The 19,968-nt window shown below is 42.6% G+C and overlaps 1 protein-coding gene across 1 annotated transcript in view; it reads right to left on the reverse strand.

Moving 5' to 3' along the window:
• The window catches only part of PKP2 (plakophilin 2), a 92,002-nt gene extending 72,236 nt beyond the window's left edge, over positions 1-19,766 (reverse strand). Inside the window, exons 1-3 of the mRNA XM_032349957.1 lie at positions 19,099-19,766; positions 4,614-4,726; positions 3,005-3,699 (exon numbers count right to left, since the gene is read on the reverse strand). Coding sequence (XP_032205848.1) covers positions 3,005-3,699; positions 4,614-4,726; positions 19,099-19,321 — 1,031 coding nt within the window. The 5' untranslated portion in view covers positions 19,322-19,766. The remainder of the gene's footprint in view (positions 1-3,004; positions 3,700-4,613; positions 4,727-19,098) is intronic.
• Positions 19,767-19,968: the final 202 nt, after the last annotated feature.

Raw genomic sequence — 19,968 nt, forward strand, 5'->3', positions numbered from 1 at the left:
ACAAAAGAACTTAGATGGCAAAAAAACACAGATTTTATGTTTCATTCCTTCCTTCTTTCATAGTGCCTATAATGGGTCTGCCTCTGTTTTAGGGTACTAAGAATACAAATATAAGACATTCTCAAGAAGTTCAAAGTCTAGAGGAAAAGCTGTATGAAATGAATAACCACAATGTATTATTCCGCACCCACAGAGTGCTGCTATCTGGGGCACCCAGATTACAAGGGGAGTGATCAGGAAATAGGCAGGATCTGAGTTACATCCAGAACCATGGAGCCAGGCAAAACCAGAGCTAGTGGGGATAATGAGAGACAGACAGAGACAGATGGATATAGATAGATGGAAAAAAGGAAGGGAGAAAGGGAGAAAGGAAATACACGAATGAATATCTATTATTAAGTGAAGAGGTTCCAAGTGGTCTGTTTGTGTAGGGGTGTGGGGGGACGGTGGTGAGAAAGGGTGGAGGGGAGTAGGATTGGAGTGATAAGCAGAGGTGAAAACGCGGGACTAAGCCATGTGTGCCATCCTAGAAAGTATAAAAACTTGGTGGAATTATGGAAAGGTTACAATCGAGGCAGAGAAACAATCAGATTTGGTAAGATCATTTTAATGGTCAGAGGACAGTTCTGACTGAGCAAGACCAGAGGTACAGAGATGTGTGCAATGGAGACGGACAGAGGGGTAAAAAGTTAAGGCCCGTTGGGGAAGTTGCAATACAATGTGGGACTCGGGGGTGGGGGTTGAAAATAAGCACAACTTACAGGTTTGTAAGGGGCAGGACTTCGGTTCGAGGAGATGGTCAGGAGTAGACAGTAGGGGGGGAGCTAATACATTAGGTTTTGAGAAGAGTTTGGGATGCCCAAGAGGTTGCTAGAAATATGTGCAGATCTCGATAGAGTTCAGGATAGAGGACAGTTCTGAAGAAAAAACTTGGGGAATCACGAAGATATGAGTGTAGTAAACGGGCCTCCTTGAAAGAGTGCCCAGGCTTGGAGAAGGGTTACCGAAGGCGACCTGTCTGAGCATGCAGAAAAGGAGCACACGGAGAAGACTGAGACAGCTTGAGAGGGGAGTGGAGAACCGGAAGAGGCTGGTGCCCTGGAAACCGAGAGAAGGGAGAACTTCACAGAGAGTGCTGTCAAATCTGTCCAAAGGCTCAGTAACATGAGGACGGAATAAATATCTGCTTCGGATGTAGCAAAAAGGCAGTCTTCGGTCCCTTTGTGAGGACAACACTTCCACAAAATGGTGGGGATGGAAGCCAAAGTATGGCAGAGTGATGAGAGACTGGGGAGTGGGAGGGTGCCTCAAGAAGCACGGGGGCACGGAGATGGAGGAAGAGAAGAATGCCAGTTGTCAGAGGATGTGGCATCGGAGTTCCGTTCCCCCTAAAATCACTTTGTGAAAATCGTGCCAAGCACAAATCCTAGAATGTAGCAGGCGTTTAATAAATTTTAAATTATCCACTTAAAGGCCTTCTTCCATAAATAATGACCTCATACATTTTCTTCTTTATAAGTATGTCCACAGTGACAAAGATCTGCATTCTGTAAGAAATGTGAGAAGTCTCAGGCTCAGTTTTGTTATTGAACACTATTTCCTGGAGTACCTCAGTGGCTCAGTCAGTTAAGCAGCTGACTCCTGATATCAGCTCAGGTCATGACCTCAGGTTTGTGAGGTCAAGCCCTATCCCACCGCCCTCCCATCCCAATCAGGCTCTGTGCTCACCAGGAAGTCTGTTTGAGATTCTCTCTCTCCCTCTCCCTCTGCCCCCATCCTCCCTCACACCGCCTGGATGCCCCCTCTTTCTCTCTCAAATAAACAAATCTTTAAAAATTTCCTGCTTCAGGATTAGATGATCCTAACATCTTTTATCACCAGTGTCTGAGCAATCAATGAGCAGACAGCACAAAGTCACTTAAAGGGATGATAAGCAGTAACAACTTCCATTAAGCAACTTTAGAAATAAAACAGAAGTCATGTATTTAATGTTTTACCATAACAATACTACATCATTATTTCTGGAGTTACTGATTTAATAATCAATTTCTCAACCTTTCTCGTAGTAACTTCCTCAGTTCATGAAATTTGTACTCCAGCATTATACCTGAGTAAGACTGGGGCACCTGGGTGGCTCAGTGGGTTAAAGCCTCTGCCTATGGCTCAGGTCATGATCTCAGGGTCCTGGGTTCGAGCCCTGCATTGGGCTCTCTGCTCAGCAGGGAGCCTGCTTCCTTCTCTCTCTCTCTGCCTACTCGTGATCTCTCTGTCAAATAAATAAATAAAATCTTAAAAAAAAAAAAAACAACCAAAAAACCTGAGTAAAACTTAGGTTCTAAAGATCAGATTGGTCGTGCCAGAAAGTCAAGTATGAGAGGCAAAAGAAGGACTTCAAGAATCTGGTTACTTTAATTATTCAGTACTGCCAAAAAAATTCTCTCCACATCACTGCTGCTAGCATCAAAAAGTAAAAGCATCAGGCATCAAAGGAAGGAAAGCGACACCTGGGGATTAAGCTGCCTTTACTTACTTAGGTCTCCAGCTCTCCATCGTTTTACAATAGTTATCAAAATAGCAAGTAAAGTTCACTCTTAGCACCAGCAATATGCATTTTTTCTTTTTTACCTTCCTTTAGTTCGAGGAATGATTGAGACAAGGCATGCAATTAACCATTTCTTGGTCTACATTCGAGTAAGCGCTCATTCAGAGCAGATTCTCACACAGCCAAGGGGTGGCCATGCCTTCAGCCAGGATCTAATTTGGAACAGATGGACTCAATGTCACATTTCCCCGCAAAGCTGCCACAGGAACAGGTAGCTTGGCTCCTGTCCCTGAGGTAAATAGGCTAATCTGTTAATTATGCAGCTGCCTGAGAAGTCATTGTTTTCATCGCTTCACTCTGGAAGCCTTTTTCGGCAGCCCCAGAAGTGCCAGCTCACCCTGAAGGGCTGTGGGAACAGAATGTGCTGGCACAGGCCGTCCTGTCAACCGCGAGGGGACTCACCCGAGCTGGGAGTCGGTGAAAGTGCTTCTGTCCAGGAGCAGGTTCCCACTCCCAGCGGCTGCCACTTGGCCGGCCGTCATGTGCGTCCTCCTCCCGCCTGCATCCACAGTGACACTGGGCCCGGCTTCCCTCACCATGCGGGTGCTGCGGAAGGAGCTCTGGTGCCAGGAGTGAGAGGCCCTGTTCTGATTGACCACCTGCAGGGGGGCCAGTGGCCGGAGGTGCCCAGGGACAGGCCCCGAAGTCAGATAGTTCTCTTTCTCCAAGAGGTTTCCCATGCTGTGACTGGTCCCGGGCCTGGGGTACGTGAGCATCACTGAGTTGACAGGGGCATTGTCGAACATGGTGTCACTCACAGACCCATACTGGTGCTGTCTGTGGTAGGTGTCATAGTGGCGATGTCTGCTCATGGCCCCGGAGTGATTGAAACCAACGATTTCTGAGCGAGCATATCGAGGTGGCAGAAGGAGGGTGGATCTCCTGCTGTCTTGGTGCCGCAAAGTGTGCCCAGCCTGGCTTCTCTGACCATACTGGTAATCACTGTGTGAGTAATGAATCCTCTCAGGGCTGCTGTCTGGAGAAATCTCAAGTCTCCTCAGAGGCTGCCTCAAGGATCTTTCTTCTACTGACTTCTGTGAACTGTACTGTGCTGTTCCTCTCCCCCAGCGACTTTCGTAAGTGGCAGGGGTGCCTGTCTGCAGAGAAACAAAGTTTAAATGTGGCATAAGTCAGTTTTCATCTTTGTTAAAGACCAAGGATCCAGGACTATTATATAAGGTGTCCATTTCTCTGTCTCACATGAAGATGTTGGCTACTTTTTTTTTTAAAAAAAAAAAAAAAAAAAAAAGGGTTGACTAGTTGTTTGTACTAGGATTTGATACTATTTAAAGTTCCCAGTTTTGGAGTGCCTGGGTGGTTCAGTCAGTTAAGCATCTGCCTTCAGCTCAGGTCATGATGCCAGGGTCCTGGAATTGAGCCCCACATCAGGATCTTTGCTCATCGAGGAGCCTGCTTCTCTTTCCCTCTTCCTTCCCTCCCATATTTGTGTTTCCTCTTCATCTCTCTCTCAATAAATGAATATTTTAAAAAAATAAAGTGCCAAGTTTTCCCTGGTGTCCACACAACATCAATCTTCATATAATCAGTTTAGGGAATGGCAATATTTGAGAAAGGTAAACATTAAAAAATAATCTATGGAAGGGGCGCCTGGCTCACTCAGTTGGTGGAGCACGTGACTCTTGATCTCAGGGTCATGAGTTCAAGCCCCACGTTTGACACAGAGCTTACTTAAAAAAAAAAAAAAGGTAAAAAAATTAAGATCTACAAAATTTTTTAAAAAACTATGAAAGTTTAAAAATGTTTTCATGGTGGGGCACCTGGGTGGCTCAGTGGATTAGGCCGCTGCCTTCGGCTCAGGTCACCATCTCAGTGTCCTGGGATCAAGCCCCGCAGGCTCTCTGCTCAGCAGGGAGCCTGCTTCCCCCTCTGTCTCCGCCTGCCTCTCTGCCTACTTGTGATCTCTCTCTCTGTCAAATAAAATAAATAAAATCTTTAAAAAAAAATGTTTTCATGGTAATCTGATAACTAGGGTTATTCCTTGGTATCCTACCTTTAGCATGTCATAGGTTTTAATACCAGGTGAACGCCCACCAGCATAGTCACTTTCAACCAAGTGTAGGTTATAGACATACTCAGGAACACTGCTGGTTCGGTGAAGATTTCCTGCAATCAAGCATATAGTAAAATATTAAGTGGGCCAATCAGTAGTTAAAGATTACATAATGGATTTAAGTAATTAAGACCAATAACAAGTATCAGGTTTATATTAGTGTTTTTAAATGCTTAATATCACCCTTGGATAGGGGAAAGGACCAAATGTTATCACAACATTCTTTATGAGATTTCAAAATAAAAGTTGAATTAAGAATAAAAACGTATTTTTAAAAATACTAGTTAAATTTTTTTTGTAAGAGAAAGGAAGAATGAGGAGAGACAGTTTTCACAAAGATCCAAAAATGGGGGCACCTGGGTGGCTCAGTGGGTTAAGCACCTGCCTTTAGCTCAGGTCATGATCCCAGGGTTCTGAGCTTGAGTCCCACACCCAGTTCCCTGCTCAGCAGACAGCCTGGTTCTCCCTCTCCTCCCTGCTCTTTCGTCTCTGGCTATCTCTGTCTCTCTCTCTCTCTCTCAAATAAATAAATAAAATCTTTTAAAAACAACAACAACAACAACAAACCCCAAAGATCCAAAAATGTTTGTTATGAAACTGATGAATTTGGGAGTCATTTATTGGCTCAGGTGGTCCATTGCATAAACATTCCATTTCTTGGGACACCAGGATGGCTCAGTGGGTTAAAGCCTCTCTGCCTTCTGCTCAGGTCGTGATCCCAGGGTCTGCGGGCCGGCTCTCTGCTCAGCAGGGAGCCTGCTTACCCCTCTCTCTGCTTGCCTCTCTGTCTACTTGTGATCTCTGTCTGTCAAATAAATAAATAAAAATCCTTAAAAAAGCAAAAAACAAGAAACATTCCGTTTCTTAAGTCGGAGGAAAGAGAACTCTATTTCTGGGGTGGAAATTCTGAAGTTTCCTGAGAAGGGTGTAGGTGCATTAATATAATAGGGACAAACAGAATCGTGACTCAATACTAGTAGATAAGATAGCCTGTAAAAACAGCAAGGTGGTTCAGTGCAGTCAAAGAAAACATCCACTTGAAAGGGGCCAAGCCTGGGGTTGAGGTTCTTGGCACCGTGAGTTAGGCAGAGCATGAAACCATTCTCTCCACTACGAATGAGTGCTTGTGTGGAATTACCAGGCTCGATCTTATTCTGGTGGTCTAATCCAGCCCACTCCCCTACAAACACTGAGTAGGAGGCAGTGTTTCCTGCTCAGCTCTGTGGGTCTACAGGGACTCTCAATGGATACATGTCTCTTAAAACAGTCCTTTTTGAGGAGAGGGGTGGTAGGAGACAGTGTTGTGACCCTCTTCGACTTTTTTACCCTTCTCTCAGCTTTCTGTTTGTTCTCCTTTTATAATCTCCCACCGCCTTACCAAAAACAAAACAAAACCTAATCAAAATAATCACAGATCTCAGGGTACCTGGGTGGCTTAGTCAGTTGGGTGTCTGCCTTTGGCTCAGGTCATGATCCTGGAGTCTTGGGATTGAGCACACCCGGCTCCCTGCTCAGGGGGGTGTGTGCTTTTCCCTCTCCCTCTGCTCCCCATCCCCGCTTAGGCTCTCTCTCTCTCTCTCTCAGGTAGATAAATGAAACCTTAAAAAAATAATAAGAAGAATCACAGATTTCCAAAACCTAGGTAATTTCTGGTTCCCTGATTTTAATCAAAATTTCTTTTTCTCTTAAAAATCAGAGGGAAAAATACTCAATGAACTCTCCTAGGTTTCAGACTGGTGAAGGATGTGGAGAATTGAACAACACAGGTGTCCCTTTCCAACACAATTGGAATATACCAACATACTCTCCCAGCAAGACTGCTATAAAGTCAAAATTTCAAAGGCTAACAATAGAGTCACATTTTTTTTTTACAGAATCACATATTTTGAGGGGGAGGGGGGATGACTGTTGCCAGAGGACTAAAAAGTATGAATCCACCGAAATTATGTTTGTACATGTGTCTTATTTCCTGAAGCCAAACAACATGGCTGGTAAACAGCTTCGGGCCTCAAAGGATCCTGGGGGTAGGTAGGCTTGTAACTGTAACCTTTCTATAGACCAGGGAAGTTGAGGTAAGCCAGGTACCTCCTGTTTTAACAGGGGCCTGATTTCTCCATAAGGGCAGGCAAAAATGTCAGGTAGCCCTATGTTTTAACCTCAATGAGAGAGAACCTCCAAACGGAATGAGGGAAAGGAATTCTTGACAACCTCGGAACAAAGGCTGCAATGCCTTAAAGATTCAAATCTCCATATCCACCTGGGGCTCCGGCCTTTAGCCGGCTGAGGCTGTCCTAGGCCCCAACTCTGCTCTCAGCCATGCTTCCCATCCTTTCGTCACCCAGACTCCTCACCCCAGGCTATCAGAACAGAGGGCAGCAGGCCACGCCTCCTGGTGGAGAAAATGAGGCCAGCTGGGCAGAGCTAGGGGACATCCTGGCTCTCATACTGAAGGGTCTGGGGACTAGGGTGCTCTCAGCACTGGAGGTGTAGAAATCAAATTACCGTAACTCAAAAAAGTCATTTTAGAATTTTAGATTATATGAAAACTGAATATATAAGTCAGGGACAATCTAGAATGGGAAAATATTAATAACATATGTGGACAGTAGCTAGAACTATTAATTCCGGTTTCAGGGCTGATGATGTAAGGGCACAGTTTTAAAAACCATGCAAATTTTTTCCCTGGGCCACTCTAGCGCATCAGCAGCAGCAGTATTAAGGACTACCCCTCCCCTACTTTCATCGCAAACATTCAGGGACAGTTAATAGGGGACTACTTCCATTTTGAAGCTGAGATTCCTGCAAGGATTTTCTAAATGTGCAAGAATCTTTGGAAAAGATCCAGCTAAACAACGTATCTTATCAAAATAGCTCATCAGTGAGTTTTATAATCAGGCTTATTGAAGTAAAATGTTTAACTCACATTGTTGCTGGGGGCTGTAAGGCTTTTTAAAGCAACTTACATGAACTCCTTGTATCTCAATATTACTTTTCTTTAAGGAGTTCAATTATTTTATATGTTTCTTTCCAATATTCTGTGATGCAGAGCCAGCTCCTATCATCTCCTTTATAAACAGGGAAACTTAATTACTTGCTTTAGATTGCAAAGCAATTTTGTATCGCGTTTGAACTCTGGGTTCCTCATTTCCACTGGTCTCTGCTGTTTGACTGCATTGTAGTCTTTCTGGAACTGCCATTTACCAAAGCTCTGGTGGGATCATTATCACAGGTTTTGATTGGAAAACCAAAAGCAATCATTCTCTTTCCTCTAGAATCTTCATCTGGGCAACTCCAAATACTCTGTAACTATTAATTTTTTATTTGCTGACATAAGTCCTTATAAGGAAATTTATCCCTCAGTTTTCAGATGAATGAATTGAGACCAGTTTACTGGTTCCCAAAATAACTACAACACAGTTGGGAACAAGGAATAAAATAAGCTTGGATCTTTAAATCACAGACTCTCTTCCTGTGCGGCAAAGCCTGTACCTCCTGGTACTTAGCTTGCAGGTTTCACTGGTTAAAAGGCCAGGCTCAAACAACAAGCAATGCATACTGATTTGCCTAGGCAGTCATGAATTTGCCATCAGTACAGTGGCTTAAAGATGAATTAGCAGGTTTATTCTAAGCAGCTTATTCTTAGCAGCTGTATTCTAAGATTTTATGTTTTTAAAGATTTTATTTATTTGGTCAGGGGGAGAGGACAGAGGGAGAAGGAGAAGCTGACTCCCCACTGAGCAGAGAGCCTGATGTGGGCCTTGATCCCAGGACCCTGAGATCATGACCTAAGCCAAAGTGAGACACTTAACTGACTGAGCCATCCAGGTGCCTTTGTATTCTAAGATTTTAAAGAAATTTTGAACTGGGTGGAATTAAAAAAAAAAAAATATATATATATATATACATATATATTAATCATATATCTATTTAATAATATAATTTTATATATTATATAATTAATAATAATTAACTTAATTAAATTATATATATATCAGGATGGAAACATATCTTTAAGACAAGTCATTTTCTGTTCAGAGGAATAAATAAATAATAACTAAACATATGTAATAACTCAGCCATGCCCTTCTTCAAAAACAGAAAAAGAAAGCAAACAAAAGTAAGCATAGCATACTTACAGGCACAGCCTGCTTTAAATAAACTAACATGAAAATTCAGACTTTCTAACATGGAAAATTAGGGTATCATTATATTTCAAAGAAGTTGTTCTCATCACAAAATGAGGCAGGTTTCCTCCTAAACAGAAAAAATCTGTGGACTTGGCCTGGAGCCTCTACTACACTACTTTCTGTGTGCCCAGACAAATCACTTATATGCCTCAGTTTCCCATAATTCTAGTTACTAACAAAGTTGCTGCGAGAGGTTTACCTGAGAAAGCCTATATTCAAATGCTTTCAAAATTGTAATGCTATATGCAAAAATGAGATACTGTTTTTTAGAATTTGGGTTATGAAAATTCGTTTTTTACCCTTTCTCATGAAGTAATCTGTTCAAAAAAGAGGGATAGAGCGCATGCTTTAATTTACACTGTGTTTTACTGCAGAATTTTTATTCTGGTAAATTTACCAGTGATCTTGAATTTAACTTTCTCTGGTTATTTGTGATTGACCCAGCTACTGAGGATCACAATGGCAGTACTGTGGTTTTTCCAGCCATTCATTTCATTTACACAGTGTGCAAATGTGCTTCTTGTGTCTCCTAAAGAAGGTGATGATTTATAGGAACTATTTCAAATTAATATTAATTGGGCAACATTACCCATACCTTTCCGTCTAAGAATGCTAGAGACATTTTATAAGAGAAAGGAAGACTGTATTTACAGAACAACTTTAAACTCCACCTTCTCAAATAAAAAGCAATTACGGTCAAAGCAATGATAGAGTAGGGGTGGGGTGATGGGGGTTGATTGTTATGGTGGAAGGATTCCAAACTGCTCAGAAGACTGCAAAGGTGTAGAACTTTCAGGATAATGTAATTTTCTCTCTTTCCTGGTCCAAACGTGAATCTGAATGATAGGACTCGCTAAGTAGCTGTGAGGGGAAAAATATCTTGGTTTCTGGTTATGTATGCCAGTCTTGTCCAAAAAAATGGATTATTGTTAGGATTAAAAATAAACTGACTTCCATAATCAGTTTTTTGTTTGGGCGTTTTGTGAGCAGATTTATTACCTAAATGGTTAAATTTAATACACTTATAAAATCAAACTGACAAGCCTCTGTGACTCTTAGCTATATCTGAGCATGTTTTAAAAAATCAACTACAGCTGCCCTTATAGTAAACAGATGATTGAGAATGGCTAAACAAGCAAACAAAACCTTTATATAACTTGCTTCTATTAGAATAGCATTCGAATTAAAAAAAGAAAAAAAACATAATTTCTCTCAAGCTTCTAGTACTTTCTGCGAATGGTTAAAAAACTGATTTGGTTCACCCTAAGCTCTAAGATGAGAATTTGTAGAGCTGGAAAGAGAAGAAATTCCCATGAAAACAGGTATGGTTAGATGTATACATAGACATCAGCAGGCATTCACTGCTGATATTCATTTAAATGCTACACTTAATTGTGCTGCCGGTCACAAGATGTTGCCTTCACAGTGTAGGCTGACAATGGTCTTTTTGTGGGAAGAGAGCCCAGAAGTCTAAGAGCTATCATCTTCTTTTACTTGGCCTTTCTGCAGCAACCTCTGGGAATAGTAGTTCTCTTTCTTCACATACCTTAAGAAGATTTAACTCCTTCCTTAAGAGTAAAATTGGGGGTATGTTATTACAGGTGAGAAAGGGCATCCTGAAACCTACTGGAAGAAATCTGTATAGGGAAATTCATATTTAAATGGCTCCTTAAAGTCATTTAGTAACAAAAGTAGGAGCTTAAAACATGAATTACATTAGGACCCATCAAGAACCGTACGTTAGGACCCATCAAGAACCGTACAACAGGACTCAGGAATGAGTGAAGGATTTTTCTTTGCCTGTGTGTGCCTACGACACAAGGTTTATTTCCCTGGATTTACATTAAAAACAGCAACAATAACAACTTCTTTTATCTTTTAACTTCTGTTCTTACTTTCTAAGAAAAATGACCAGATATTTGTGGAAACCACAATTCTACAGCATGTATAGGTGTAGAACTCAGGTAGGTACTTGCTGAGGCTGGAAAATGAATGAAATTTGGTTTAAAGACCATGGCAAAGATAAATTTCAAAGTAGGTCGAAGTCTATTCATGCTCCTGCTGATTGAAAAATTAACAAAAACTGTGCAATGCTGCTTATTGAGACCAGGTAACACAACTTACGTCATTGACTATGAGAAACAAGTGGTATATTGGGTATACGGTTGGAAAGGCTGAGCTGGGACTTTCTTACAAAGCTGATATTCCAGGAATCGGAACTGAGGAAATAGTGGGAAGGTGAATATGCCAGGGACAGAACCACTGTCCTCACACAATGGGCCACACGTGCCATGTACCACTGTGCAACTAGTCTGGGGCTACTCTCCCTCACACCAGATACCAGTCAGCTACTGGAAGGCCTTATTTTCATTTTTTCCCCCAATTTTTTAAAATAGATTTTATTTTTTACACAGAGAGAGACAGACACAGAGAGAGCATAAGCAGGGGGAGCACCAGAAGGAAAGGGAGAAAGCAGGCTCCCAGGTGAGCAGGGAGCCCAATGTGGGACTCGATCCCAGGACCCCAGAATCATGGCCCCAGCCAAAGGTAGATATTAAACCACTGAGCCACCCAGGTGCCCCAAGGAAGGCCTTATTTTTCAGAAGCCTCCCCAAGCAGCTTCAAGTTATCCTCCGATAGATCCGTTTATGGCATGTGGGAGATAATCCTCAAATTACTGCTCAAGATAACCACAAAAATACATATTAAAAAGGACTCAAATACTGCAGGTGTCTATAGCATGCATTTCATTTGAGTAGCCAGAATATGTCGTCATAGAATATGTGATTTTAAGCACACTGACGAAGTCCTATGTTGATCCATCCTGGAAATTTCTATATCTATCCATTCCTGCCACGTGTCTCCTTACTTTGGCATTCCTGCCAATTCATTTGCTGAGATATCTGATAAGGACTTTAGAACTGCAATGACAAATATCACATTATACTCACAATGGTCAAAAAAGATGAATTTACAGAACTCACAAACTTAATTATTTTTCTTTTAAAATTTCACTACAGGTTTTTGTAATGAGTCTCAAGTCATTATTTCCTCCTCCTCCCTCTCACGTACCAGGACTAATCTCTTCCCTCCCAACTCACTCAGAGCTGCTGTCCCTTCTCCTTTAAAATCCTCCTTGCACCAAGTCTTCCAGATGTATTTTCAGAAATCCCCTGCATTTTTCACATTTCTCTCTTACTAAAACATCTTCTGCGACTTGCAAATCTCCAATCTTTAACTTGCATTCAAGATCTCTCTCTACCCTCTGAGATAGTGTCTATCCAACACCACTTTACTGAGTTTTGAGGGGGCGGAGAAGAGGTTAAGCAGGCCAGGAGAAGGGAGGAATGAGGGTGGCAGGAATAGGAACACCAAGTAAGATAAGTCCCACATGTTTGTTTGGTGGGGGCGTAGGAGTAGGGGTGATAAGACGAAGTTTGAGAAGTTGCAGGCATCACACCATGGAGAACTTGGAATGTCATGCTGAATGAGAATTTTACTCGTAGTGGAATAGCTACGTCGATAGCAGCAAGGAACTGAAGGAATTCAAATCAAGAAATGATGCAGTGAGACTTCAGAAAGTTGACTCCAGTAGTAAGGCGAGGAATGAGTCGGAGTGAGGCCAGATTCAAGCAGGAAGAGTTTGTCTTATCTTCTAGGCATCCTGACATAAAGAATCATATTTGTACTACTGCTTCTAGCAGAGCCCTGCATCAGCACTTCACAAGTTTATTGTTAAGTAGGCATATGTCCTTATCCATTTGAAATAACCCAGTTACACCAATTCAGTGTGCATGGAGCGCTTCGGGCCCACATCCATCCCGTGGATCACCACAGTGGAGTCAAAATGGGAGGACGGCAGTCCTACACTTTGCTCTTGCCTTGGTGTGGCTGGAAGGTGTTCAAATATTTTCTCCTGTGTCTGTCATTCTGGGAATATAGAAAAAATTTCTGGGAATAGAGAAAAAATTTCCTTCCCTCTCATGTAGGCAGACTCTCTCTTCTTGAGTGAGTAGACAGGATATGTTCCTTTTAGCAAGGTTGATTCTACATCTGGATGCTGAATATTTATTGTTATTCTCTTATCTGTATGCCTTAAGTATGAACTTGTAATATTTTGGTGGTTTATAAGTTCCTATTATCTGTCAATAAAAGTTCCCATTTGTTTTCCTCCATCAGAGACAAAGGTAACAGTACAATAATTCTGATGTGGTCCTCCTTATGCCCACTCTATGGATGTATTAGGGAGATTCAAGATTTAGTGGGAATAAATCATTAAGCTTCCAATAAGCAATGTTTTCTCTTGGAAATCAAGAGATTTCAGTACTTTGATCATGGGATTAACAGTGCTAAGCCTAAATCTGATTATTTTAAGAATATAAGTAAATGGATTCCTCTTCTTTTTTCCTTAAAGATTTTTAAAATTATATTTATTTGACAGAGACAGACACAGCAAGAGAGGGAACACAAGCAAGGGGAGTGGGAGAGGGAGAAGCAGGTTTCCCGCTGAGCAAGCAGCCCATGGGGCTCAATCCCAGAACCCTGGGATCATGACTTGAGAGGAAGGCAGATGCTTAATGACTAAGCCACCCAGGCGCCCCAAGTATGCGGATTCTTCTAATAGTAATGGCAAATTGCGTTTTCAAATGCTCAAGGCTTTTTTTTCTTCAAAATATGCATTTCTATCTAAGTCAACATATTGGGTTCCCTACCTCATTTTAAGCACTTAAGAACATAACAACTCTTTTTATGTTCAATATCCAATCACCACTAATGACATTACACAAAAGTTATAAAATAGATTTTTAAATATTTCTATTGTAACAGGATCTGAAATTCTGTTATTCCTACCATAAGAAGTCAAGAAAGCAAGATGGTTCACCCTAATACAAAGATTTTCTCCTCATTTTGTTTTTTACTCCCACTTGCAACGCTGCCTTCTACTGTTTATTTCCCTAGGAGAAGTATGGTTTACATCTTCACACATTTGTGTACATGCACAAAATAGTCAGAGTCCAGCATGTGTCTAAGAACTGTATAATTTTAAATTCTTGGATATCATCTGAGATGGAAACAAATGATCATTTACGGGACTTATTAATCAAGTCTGGTTTATATACTCCAGAAGTTCTAGCAACATATTTGTTATATTTCATTATAGTCATAGGTAGGTTGCCAATAACATGTTTATTTTCTTAGAAAAGAAAAAATAGGGCGCCTGGGTGGCTCAGTTGGTTAAGTGATTGCCTTTGTCTCAGGTCATGATCCTGGAATCCCAGGATCCAGTCCCGCATCAGGCACCCTGGTCAGCAGGGAGTCTGCTTCTCCCTCTGACCCTCCACTTCATCAGGTCTCTCTCTCTCTCTCTCTCTATCTCTCCCTCTCAAATAAATAAAATCTTTAAAAGAAGAAAAAAGAAAGCTTTTATTGACCAGACCAGAAATTCAATTTTAGTATAAAATCAGTTAACTATATCTGAAGATAAAATAATGCATAAATGTATATATCCTTATTTTAATACATGAGAACATAAGTTTTAAAGCCAGTAACCAAAACAACACTTTAGAAGAATGAGCCAATGTGAACAATACCACGAATACGTAAGTCAGATGAATTCCCCTCTGTTCCCATCACTGGAACCCCTAGCACAGGGCATAGATAACATTAAAGGAGCCTCTTAAAAAACCTAAATAACAGTCTTCTCTTGAAAGGAATGTCTTGCATTTTATTTGTGGCACACAGAGCATTAAATTTTTATAATCAAAATCAAATATTGTTATAGTTTCACTAATTCTGAAAGATTTCTACTACACTCTCACTCAAGACCTTATGCATAAAGGATGTGTTCTCACTCTTTCTAAGGGTGTGTGGAATATAGTTTTTGTAACCATATTTTGCTAACACTCTATTTCTTTTTATTAAGTATAATCAGAAGAATTTCTAAAAAACAAAACAAAGGACACCTGGGTGGCTTAGTTGGTTAAGCTTCTGCCTTTGGCTCAGGTCATAATCCCAAGGTCCTGGGACGGATGGGGCTCCCTGCTTAGTGGAGAGCCTGCTTCTCCCTCTCCCTCTGCTGCTCCCCCTGCTTGTGCATGCTCACGCTCTCTCTCAAATAAATAAAATCTTTATTAAAAAAAAAAAAATCGGGGCGCCTGGGTGGCTCAATGGGTTGAGCCTCTGCCGTCAGCTCAGGTCATGGTCTCAGGGTGGTGGGATAGAGCCCCGCATCGGGTTCTCTGCTCAGCGGGGAGGCTGCTTTCCCCCCTCTCTCTCTGCATACTTATGATCTCTCTCTGTCAAATTAATAAATAAAATCTTTAAAAAAAAAACACACAAAACTAAACTAAAAACCTATATTTTTTCTGTACTCACTGTAATTGATCTGCTAGACATTAAACAAAAAGTAGCCCATGGGCAATATTAGGCAGACATGGAGGTACATTAAATCAGGTAGCGCTAGTGACTACATTCATAACTACATTCAGAGCAGCCTGGGCACATCTCTGCCACCCCACCATCTGGCTCTTTTGCCCCCCCGACCCCACGGCGACTCCTGATCCCTCCCACTTTCTGAAGGACTAGCCACCTTGCTCCCAGAACTGCTTCATTCCTGGAATTCCTTTTTGGCCAACAAATAATGCATACAGGATTCGAACAGCTTCCCTACCCCTCACTCCGCTCTCCCCAATAACACCTATTAACAATAACCTTTCTTGCTTCCTTAACCAATTTTCAGTTCCTTCTCCAGAATTTCCTCTGTTCACAGATACTCAAAACATCTCGGCCAGGGAAACGAAGTAAATGACGTGCTTCAAGTTTTTATGGTGGATTTCCAAAGAAGTTGCAAATTTTATTAGGATATTGTTCACTGTGTTTTACAAGTATTACATAAAACAATTTAAAACAGAACTTTCTTCCCCATTCAAGCACCTGGGGGGACTGTGTGTTAAGTATAGTAGTACTTTCAAAGTAAGTGTAATAAATAGGATATGGACACTTTAAATTTTTTCATTTGCTAATACTTGCAGTTCTTAAATATCTCTCAGTTTTGTTTATAAAGTAATTTTTTTAAATTACCTACAATATACTCACTCATTTCACAATGCTGCTACATACCTCTGACCCCACTGTCCTCTAACCCACCCCCCCTCACACAAGGCACTTCCAAGAGTTACAGCCAACTTTAAAATGCTCTGCACAGTTTAAAACAGCAACAAAGGTTAGAATGATTTACAATGAAAACCACCCACCCATACACTGAGGCATTCAAGGCCCTAGCAGGATATTTATCAACAAATCAGCCTCATTTATCACATCTCTGTTTTCAGCAGATTATCTGTTGCCCCAATCTTGCAGGTATGTCAACAATTCAGAATTCTCCAGGGCTCTGGGACTAACAGCAGTTAACACCGGGGCCCTTTCTTCCCAGACTTTTCTTGTGTTGATACAGGACTCTTTCCAGACTAGCCCTACTCCACAACTGCTGGTCTGTTCCAACTTTAGAAAAATGATAGTAATACAGAAATAATAAAAACAATACTCACAACCATCACAAGCCCCCAGGCCTTTCCAAAGAACTTTAATTAACAAACACGAACCACCCTCGGTAATTGTTTCATGGCATGTTAATGTTAAATTCCTTTGAAGCCGATTTCCTTTTTAAGTCTCAGAAAGCTGAGGCTTTGGAGTAAGTAGGTGTTGTTAGAGGCCTTATCTCTCTGCCTGACTTGCACTTCTGTGTAGGCTGCTGAGTGTATTTCGGCTTGCGGGAAGCTCCTGCTGTAATCAAAATATTTCAAACACTTTGTTTCTTAGTAGGCAAAACCATTCAAGAAGTTGCCCTAAACATTCGAGCAGAAGCACCAAGACATCGTTTGTCCCTACCACACCATTCTCTGAACTAGGGAATATTCCCGCTGCTCTCTTCCTAGAATGGTCGGTCTTCCTTCAGCCACCAACCCCTCTCCAGTCCTACTGAATTTTCGAGATTTAAAATCCAGTTCCTCTAAGAAGCTTTTCAAAATTCCCTTCCGCTAGTAGTCTAACTCGTACTTCTAAACTCCATAATGTGTTAGCTGCTCGTCTTTGGGTTGCTTGCTATTTTTTATGTGAGAACACTGTTTTTTAGAGATTTCCTTCTTAGACTTTAAACTTCTTGCCTACAAGCAAGTACAAGTCTTTAATGCAGCCCCTGCACAGTGCCCTACATGAAGACCAGACTCATTGGATATTTCTTGAAGTCATCAAGTAATATGAATTTGCCATGTAATAGGGAGGACAGATCATGGTGTGTCTGGGGCAAAGAAACCAATAAATACTGAGAGAGTGATGCCTTCTTTTTATGCAACTGTTTTAAGGATTTAATGAAATGCAAACATATGAAGATTTTAGAACAGTGTTAAGCACACAGTGGATGTTCAGCAAGATGATCCCTATCCTTTTGTTGATTTTCCCCACTCATTGAATAGTGGCTGTCCAGTTGCTCTTCTGGTTAGCCATTTTCAGAGGGTAAGAAATAACATTTAATGTGCATCCCGTGTCCCCCAAGCACAACGCCCTCGTTTGATTTCAGCTTAACACTGAATCTGCAAAGATTAACAGGGTGCAATGACGCCACTCATCAAAAATTAGCCTCAGTTGTCACACTCTCAAATGCAAATTTAGGTTCTTTTTTTTCCTTGTACTGTGGCAGTGTGGTGTTGTCTAGACCTCCCTACTCACAGAACTACCTCAATTTTACTTAGAGGAAAGTGAGAAGAGACCAGGGAGACCTCAGGGTGTAATAATAATCCCACTTTGTATTAATAACCAAAAAGCTTAACAATATAACTGATAAGTGGTTTAAAAACTCAGGCTCGGTGGTTTTAATACCAATTCTTCTACTTACTTGAGTGTTAACTGCTTAGTTTCCCCGTCTGTAAAATGGAGATTAAAACACCTAAGACAAAAGTTTTTTTTTTTTTTTTTGAGAACTTACTGATACAATGAATGCAAACTACATAGTCCAATTCTTGGCACGCAGTAGTGATTGTATTAACTGCGATTACTAAATATCTTCTCTTTACCTTTCAAGTATGTAAATATTGACTGCCTGATTCTTTCACAAACTGAAAACAATATAGCCTCCCAGGGTATGCTGGGTTTTTTCCCTAATGGGTTCTACATTTGCCATTGCCCAAGTTAGGTCCTCAAGAAAGAGTTCAACAAGGCAAGAAACAGATATCCCAACTTAATCGTTCAATTAGTTTTCTCTTCTCTTTTCTGTAATAAGCCTATAATGTTTTTATAATAAAGAAAATAAATCAAACTACTAATAAAAGAGTTACTACTTTGATTATCTGACTTTTAGCAATGGAGAAAGTGATAATATCATGTTCTCTAATTTTCGCAGCTGGTTTACCATCTTCCCTTCCACCTCCCCTATAAATGACTAATATAGTGCTATTGTTTTTTGAACCCCTTTTACTTCCAAGTTTAATTTTTTTGGAGAGACCAGGGCTGTGCCCAAGAGGACGTCGCTCGCCTTAGCAAGGCGGCCAAGGCTGCTGCTGGCGTGGTCAAAGTCCCCTTCCTCCTCCGCAGGATGGTGTAGTTGTTCCCTGGCCCAGAGCCTCCTCTCAATTTTTTTCACTTCCTAGACCAACCACTCTCTCCGTACACAGGGTGGAGCGCCCTGAAATACCTGGGCGAGGCACCACAATCGCAATTTACAGGTTGTAAAAGGGAGGGCCAGTACTTTCAGGTTTTCTCTTTCAAAAAATTCATAGAGAGGTATGGATTCTTAAAAATCTAATAAAAGCTAGGAGCATTCTCCTCCAGAAAAAAAAAAAATGAGCACACCAGTTTTCTGCACAGAATCTCAAAGTGTTTATAGACTCCCAGAGCCTCCAGATTAAGTCCACGACTCTAGTGGTGGGGGTTGGGGAAGGAGAGTGTTAAGGAGGGGGTGAAAATCTTGTATTGAAATCTTTCATATTTATATAAATATATGTAGATGCGTATACGAAGAAGCTGAGAAAGAGGTTATTTTAGAAGAGTGCTTTCCCGAAGTAAGTGGGTCTGAGTCTGGAGGCGCGGCAGGTCATACAAAGGGACTGCGAGCAACAGGTGGGCAGAACACCAGGTCCCGCGCCCTCAGAAAGCAGCGAGTCGAAGCAACAGGGCGCTGAGAACGAGGAAGGGGAAGGGATAAGGGTGGGATGGGGCGTTGCGGGGTGTGGCTGGGCTCTACTCACCGTTGCCCACCAAGCTGCGGCCCTTCCGGGCCAGGGTCTGCTGCACCTGCTCCTGGATCCGCAGGCTCTTGGCCGCCTGGCCGCTGCGGCTGCTGCTCCCCGCCAGCTTCAGCTTGGCCTCAGAGGGCAGAGCCAGGCTGGAGCTGTCCAGCTGCCCCAGGATCTGCTGGCCCAGGACTGTCCGGATGTAGCCGCACTCAGCCGGGGAGCCGGGGGCTGCCATGGGGCCGGAGGGGGCGACGAAGCCGCCTGCCTGCTGGGAGACCTGCGGACGAAGCTGCCGCGGAGCCCGGGGCACTGGCGCGAGCCCCGCCCCGCCGCCCAGGCCCCGCCTCCAGCCCCGCCTCCCCCACGCTTGGTAAGAGGCCCGGGCCGGGGAGAGCGCGGCCTCGAGAGCAGAGGCCCAGATTTCCCCCCAACCTCACCTCTACCCACCCGGGCAGGGGGCGCGGCTCCGGCCAGGCACGCGCACTCGGCCTGGGAGCGGAGGCGAGGCCGGCCGCGCGCAGACACCTGGCGGGTTGGACGCCCTGCGGGGAAGATGGGTGCGAGGCGCGGTCCGCCCGGGGCCGCGCAAACCCACCGAGTCACCTCGGATTCCGCCCGCCGGGGCCGCGCCCGGCTCTGGTTGCAGCACTCCGCGTCCGCGCCGCTCTGGCAGAGGATGTGATTTCCGCTTAATTGCAGAAGCAGCCGCCCTCTAGGCAGGTGCGCCCTGGAGAGTCACTTATGATCCTGGGCTAAGATTTGCTTGTGGGATCCCCAAGTGAGCAGTTTATCTGGTTAGGCAGCCTCTGCCAGACTGTTCAACATTTCATGGTTTTCCTGGACCTGAGGGTGAGAAAGGTCAGGCAGGAAGGGCAGTAGGAG

This window comes from Mustela erminea, chromosome 6 (assembly GCF_009829155.1).
Source record: "Mustela erminea isolate mMusErm1 chromosome 6, mMusErm1.Pri, whole genome shotgun sequence".
NCBI lineage: Eukaryota > Metazoa > Chordata > Mammalia > Carnivora > Mustelidae > Mustela > Mustela erminea.